The 7,157-nt window shown below is 29.8% G+C and overlaps 1 protein-coding gene across 1 annotated transcript in view; it reads right to left on the bottom strand.

The window, feature by feature from the left end:
• LOC111638906 (ankyrin repeat domain-containing protein 13D-like) overlaps positions 1–7,157 on the bottom strand; it is a 72,713-nt gene that overhangs the window by 9,052 nt on the left and 56,504 nt on the right. The window contains exon 8 of the mRNA XM_023384676.1: positions 3,968–4,044. Coding sequence (XP_023240444.1) covers positions 3,968–4,044 — 77 coding nt within the window. The remainder of the gene's footprint in view (positions 1–3,967; positions 4,045–7,157) is intronic.

Here is a 7,157-nt window from a genome sequence, read left to right as displayed (position 1 = left end):
TTTGTCGGATTGATTCTTGTTGAATTTCATTGAATAAATTATTGTTTGATTTTTACTAAATACTGTATATAGTTTATTACTAGAAGTTTAATTAAATATTTGATTTTGTTATTGACAAACTTTGTCATTATTTAATTCGGTGCACGCTTAAAGTCCAGGCCTGGCACACTAACGCGAATCCGCATAAAGTACCCGTTAGGGAACGGCTATTTCCGGCACACAGTAGTGTCGATAATCGTTGGAAAGTCGGAAAAATAAAATAGTACTTTACAACTGGATTGATGGATGCACAATATATGGCATTCCTTTAAGTTATTTTTACTAAAGAAGAAATCAGCCAATCTTTTCAATAAGCTGAAATACAAAGAATGAATATAGTGATTAAAGTATTGTAATAATGAAATTTAAAAAAGTCATGGATGGTTTGATTGGTTTTTGAGATGAGGACTGTTTCTTAGCTTAAAGGTTACTTACTGGAGAGAGTATTATTTTAGGTTGTGTATGTTATTTGGTAGGATTTAGTAGGTTAATTTTGAGTCTAGGAACACTGAAAAATATTTCTCATATGTAGTTAATTAATATACTGGAACTTTTTAATAGACAGTAACATGTACAAAAAACACTTCTCTTACTTACTCCAGTAAGTTTTATTCTGAATTAAAAATATTTTCAGCCACATTATATTTCAGAATAATTCAGAATTAAAGTTGCTAGAGTAGGTAAGAAAGGTGTTTTTGCGCATATCCAATGTCTGTTTTCCATATGAGTTAATGATAACTGTTTTTCACTATGCCATTTTGACTTATGAAGGTTCCACAGGAATGATCTACTTTTGGATAGTGAAAGAAACCTGTATATCACTAGTAGCCAAAGTGGAAATGAAAGTAACTTTCTGAAGAGCTGCTTATCTAGAATTATCATTCTAATTTCAACTTCATAATAAGCTTAAAGTGAATTAATAAAGTAGACACTCAATAATTTGAAACAGAAGGGACAAAAATTTCTGATGAAAAAACTCAGGGCTTTTTCATCAGAAATTTTGAAGATGTTTTTAGCCAAGGTCTTCAAAACTGTCATGTGATTGTATGCATGGTACTTCACATTGGTAAACAATTCCATGTTAGTAAAAAGTAAACAATTCCATCACCATTATCTTTCCCACAGACCAAACAATATACAGCCTGAACCTTGTTCTATGTGACTTTCTATTTGTTCCATCTGAAATTGGAACTGCAGAGTCAGTGTTTTAGTTCACTAGTGGCTGTTCTAAGAAGGTTCTGAAGAGGATGTCAAAACACAGTTACCAGAATGTCTTCCAAGACTGGCAGACACATTGGACCAAATTCATACAACTCAATGGAGACTAGTACAAAAAAGGCTGTATCAACCTGGATCCTGCCTAATATATTTTGTGAGTAATAAATCCATTCTTACTCTTTTTTGACTTGCCTTTGTATTTTGTGGAAATGCTTGATTTCTCAAACTTTCCAGAATTTCAGAATTCTGACTGTGCAATCAAAGATATAATTCTACACAATACCAATCTTCAACTTTGTGAGAATATAGTCTATTCCCTTGAAGATGCAAAAGAAAGTATACAAAATTATATATGAAATAAAATCTAATACCAAAATATCCTGAAAATGATCTATTACGTAGATACCAAAACAGCAAAAATTGTTTTTGATTTTTATTAATATTTCAAATAAAGTTTCCAGATCTTAAATTCTGAGTTAGTGAAATGTGATCTCAAAACTACTTCAACTTATAGAAACACAACATCCTCCTATGGAACCAATGTATTAAGTCAAAACAAAAATAAAATTCAAGTAAAAAAGTTTGACTTATTGAGAGTCTACTGTAATAAATTCAAAAAATAAAAATTAATAATGAAAATAAAATTTCATACAAAGATTGCAATACTCCCTCAGTTTGATTTTTGGTGACAAGACATGATTGTATGTCCATAAATTTCTATGTTAATAAAATATCTTAATTAATTATAACATTAAACATTGGTTTTGCTGTGTCACTGTATTTTACTATGGTAGTAAATAATTACATTATGCATATGTATCCTATTATTATTATTACTTTTTTTATGTTTAACTTATGATGAGAGTCCTGAAATAGAACTGTTAAGTTGGGGACTACCTGAATATTCAATTTTTATTAAAGTATGTACATTTCATTTAATATCACATTACATCCATTACATTTATGTCTTTATTTCTGTCTATCTTTTCTATTTAATATATTACATGCACAACAAAGCAAAAACAAACTAGAATTATTTAACTAATTAGTTTTTTTAAGTTAAACAATAAGATTATTAGCGAGGTTGAGGCCAAAGTTTTAAATGCGAAAATGTGTATGTCGGATGTTCAGTACCACTTTCCTGTAAGCCTAGAAGTTCGACAATGGTGTTTGGATAGTCAGTGGAATCATGCTCGGCATTCCAAACACCATTGTCAAACTTCTAGGCTTACAGGAAAGTGGTACTGAATGTCCGATGTACACGTTTTCGCGTTTAAAACTTTGGCTTCAACCTCGCTATTTTATCATTAACAATGCATGCAGTTCTTTATGAAATGTTTTTAAATTCAGTACTGTGTCCCCTTAGTAATTTTTATTGAAACATCAAAATTCATTTGATAGATTTAAAGTGAGCATAACCTGAAGATATAGAAGTTTACATTGTCATTGGTTTTGTAGAAGAGATTTAAGAATATTCTGGTCGCCAATATGTTAAAGTTTATATACTTAAAATTTCTTAACTTTCAAACTATTTCAACTTTTAGCAAATTTCATTTGTTAAAAGTCATGAGATTTCATGACAGAAATTTAAATGTTTTTTTTTTTATTAAAAATAACATTTAAATTCTATAATTTTTATGCCAGTCAAAAATTACTTTTATAAATGAAGTGCTTATTTTACAGGAAAACAACAATGAATTCAAATAGGTAACACTTACAGAATTTAATATTGAAGTCCAAGTCATCTGATGTTAAGAAGGAACATTAGAAAAAGAAAAACAATTAATATATATATTACATAACATGCAACCAATATGAATTATAAGAACAGCACTAAGCATTTCAATGAAAGTACATGTACTTATATGCTATGAAATTCTCAAAATCCATGAAAAAGTGAGGGAAATATAAATATCCAGATTCCATTGAGAATAATGACAATGTCTTAGGACATTTTTTACATCATTCAGAATAAAATGGGAGAAAATTTTTTGTGGATATTTTTTTAATAAGCTATTTCAAAACACTTTATAAACAATTCAAAATGAAATTTGTGTGATAAGAATTATTAGTAAAAACGAATATGTATTGAAAAAGAAAAGGAAAGAGAACTTGTCAATGGTAAGTCAAGTCAATTTATTACTTACTAATAATTATAAACACTTTACAATAATATTAAACATTTTCAAAATACAATAGTTAAACTCTCTTTGCAAAATCTAATTAAAAATCGCTAGTATATAAATGAATTACTATCACAGATTGTTCTATAAACTACATTGTCGGTGCAATAGGACACCAAAATAGTTATTTTGTATATTTTATCCTAAGGCAGCATAGTCGACTCACAGTCTTTGATATAATTGACACAATAAATGATTGTCGTTGACAAAAATCAGATGTATAAACAAAGAAACATATTTTGCATGGATAGAAATTTCATATTGTATCAAATTTGCATAAAAATAAAAATGATAGGCTAATTCAGTATATCTTGAATAACTACATAAAATTACTTTAAGGCCACAATAGTTCACAAATATGCATAGTTATTTGATTAGCACAAAAATAGCAGTTATATATAAACAGCATTAGGATGGATCACTGAGATGATTTGGCTACTTAACTAATAATTGTTTGTTATATTTTTGTTAATGATCAAGCCTCATATGATTAGTCTTCATTAGTCGTTCGTTCTTGGCTCACTTACCTCTGAAGAGCTTGGTCTTCATCCGACTGTATGGTATTTGATGGTCGCTGTGCTCGTAGAACTTCCCATATGGTAACCTGTAATATAATTTATATGAATGTACAGTACAATGTATCACTATAGTAACTGCATCAAAACTGATTCTTATATTTAGAATTCTGATTTGTACTTTATGTATTAGCTTAAAAAAAAAAAACAGAATTTTAAATTTTAAATTAATACAGTATNTTAAAAAAAAGTTAGCTAAGGTAGGATCGAATCTGATCGCCCATGTGGCGAGTTCGCTACAGACTCAGCCATTTCACTGTGCTGCCATAGTGTAAAATCAACCAGTATATGAGCTGCACTTAAAACTTTAGAGCCTTTTTTCTTGGAATCTTCTGGCTAGTGCGCCTTACAATTCTTCTGGGTGGACACCCTTGAGGTATACTACTAACCTGCAAAGTCTCATCCTGAACTGAAGTTCTGAGACCGTAAGGTCCCCTTGTTAGACAAATATAATTTATTTTATGCAGCACTTAAAATTTGTCTCAATCTCCTAATTAAATTCAAAAACGGATCCGTATGAAAATGCATATTTTATTTTCCATTTATTCAGTATCAAAATAGGGCAAATTTACACAAGTTACAACATATAAGGCACCAATCCCCTAAATAATAATAAATTTAAAACAAAGTCTTTAACTTTTAGTCTTGAGAGCAAAACACTATGATTGATTAGTTTATGTATAAAAAACTAGCACACTTAAACTGGAACTATATACTAAACCAACAACTTGACACCTAAATGCAAATTCCAGCATATAATGAACAAATAAAATTTAATGTTCAAACGTTTTTGGCTGTCTTTCAGAGGCCCTCATCAGGAATGAATGCACAAAACACGAAAAGAAAATTGGAACACAGCTGTTCGAAAATTAGAAATTTTCAAATGATACAACTGTTTTTTGTGTTTCGTGCATTCATTCCTGATGAGGGTCTCTGAAAGACAGCCAAAAACGTTTGAACATTAAATTTTATTTGTTCATTATATGCTGGAATTCTCATTTAGGTGTCAAGTTGTTGGTTTAACTTATGTATAATCTAGTCCTGTACTAAGCCTTAATCAAGAAACTAAATATTCGTATTTTTACAAATTAAATCATTCCTAACTCGTTTTCATTCTCATCAAAAAAGTTATTCAATTGCTCTATTTGTTTTATTTTGTAGCAGGTTCACATTATGCCAATAAACCCTTTACAGATAAGTTACTTTAAATAAACTTGCAATTTTATATTTTATATATATATTAGTTGTAATATATATATATATATATAACTGCAATTCATTGAAATATTTTACTAATTAGCTGAAATGATATTTTTATGAATTTCCGATTGCTGTCGATTTACATTAATCTCTATGACATTGTTTTATTTTAGATTTAGATCAGTTTTATAGGTTTTTTTCGTACAATTTTTAGTTTTATACTTCGTGGAGCTGAGTTCCGTTTTCGTAGAAAATACTTATTAAGATAAGATAAATTATTGTGACATCGTCACAATGTCCTAATTTTTAATCGTATTTTAATTTTTTACTTTTATAATAAATAAAAATATTATATTATTTAAACATTTAAAATATCAGATCACGTGAATATTGTACACCTTGGACATAGAGGATCGAGTGATATATTATTGATCTCAGTTTGTGGTAAGGATCTATTCTATACAAAATTTATTTCTCTTGGCATTTAGGTAAAAATTTGGAATGAAAATCATACCGGATAGAATAAGGAAAATACTAAATAAAAAAAAGCAGAACAAAAACTAAAGATAATTGGTAAGTAGATTTTATTTATTTTAATTATTAAAATATTAGAGAAGTTGCGGCCAACGTTTTCAACGCGAAAACGTGTACGTCGGACGTTCAACGCCGCCTTCCTGTGAGTCTAGAAGTTTGACAATGGCGTTTGGAACGTCAGCGGAATCGTGCTCGACGTTCCAAACGCCACTGTCAAACTTGTAAGCTTACAGGAAGGCGGCGCTGAACGTCCGACGTTCACGTTTTCGCGTTGTAAACGTCGACTGCAACCTCTCTACTATATCTGTAAGAATACTTCTGTAATGTCTCATTTCTTTAATAAATAACGCTGAATATAAATTCTAGTGCGTAAACTACTTGTTCGCTCGAAGAAAATTCAAGATTCAAACAAAAAGAGTTCTTTTGTAATGACACATGCAATTTTGGAAGTTTTCACAATAGAGTTGACATTCACGATTGAAAAGGAATGACTTTGCACTCCCGACCCACCGGTTGCCAAGTGGATAAAACTACTGAACCCTAGTAGTTGGTCGTGGGTTCGAGCCTCACCAGCGAGGCTGATCACGAGGCTGAGTTTTTCGGGTTTTTTTCACTCGTTTAGCCCAAATAGAAACCACATCCTCCAGGGATGCCTCTCCTCTTGGCAGATCGCCCATATTGCCGCATCCCACTAAACCAAAATTTGCACTTTGGTGTCATTTTAGAAAACTACCAAATATAATATTGGAGTCTCAAAATAATTACTGTTATCTCGTCGGTTTGACACGAACTTTTTTCAAAAACTCTAAAAACGAAAAATATAAGCAATCTTAATGCTGCAATGTGCAATGATTAAATATTGCCAGGTAAAATATGTTTTATCTATTAATTCTAGGAACAGATAATCAGTAGAGATAAAAGTGTGATACAAATATTATTTATTTATCTTTAATCTTAAGTTAAAAGGTTACTAATATGTGACAATTTTACTGTTTTAATATTAGTATTATAGAGTTTAATTACAGAAGATTCTTTGACAATTTTTACCTTTTATGTAGAAATGTTATTGTTTTGATACTGTTGCCTATTTAATAACACTTAAAATTTGTTATATAAGTTATTTTTTTACATATAAATTTACTAAATACTTCGTATATTAAAATATTAACATGTTTTACGTAACAATAACTGGTAACTTTATTCACGTTTAACTAGAATTGGGGTTCTCACCTACAGAACAAAAACAAAACTTTCTGCTGTTATTTTATAAGGTTAAAGAGAATTAATAATAAATTAAATAAGTAAATATTGACAATAAGACTAAATGAATTTCATACGGAGATGGCACCATTCATCAGTATAATTTTTTTTCTCTCCAAACACGGTTGACTAATCGTGTGTTTGTTCG

Source organism: Centruroides sculpturatus, unplaced genomic scaffold (genome assembly GCF_000671375.1).
Source record: "Centruroides sculpturatus isolate CEXI.00-Female unplaced genomic scaffold, Cexi_2.0 scaffold1277, whole genome shotgun sequence".
In the NCBI taxonomy this organism is placed as follows: Eukaryota; Metazoa; Arthropoda; class Arachnida; order Scorpiones; family Buthidae; genus Centruroides; species Centruroides sculpturatus.
This window is presented reverse-complemented; position numbering and strand designations above follow the sequence as displayed.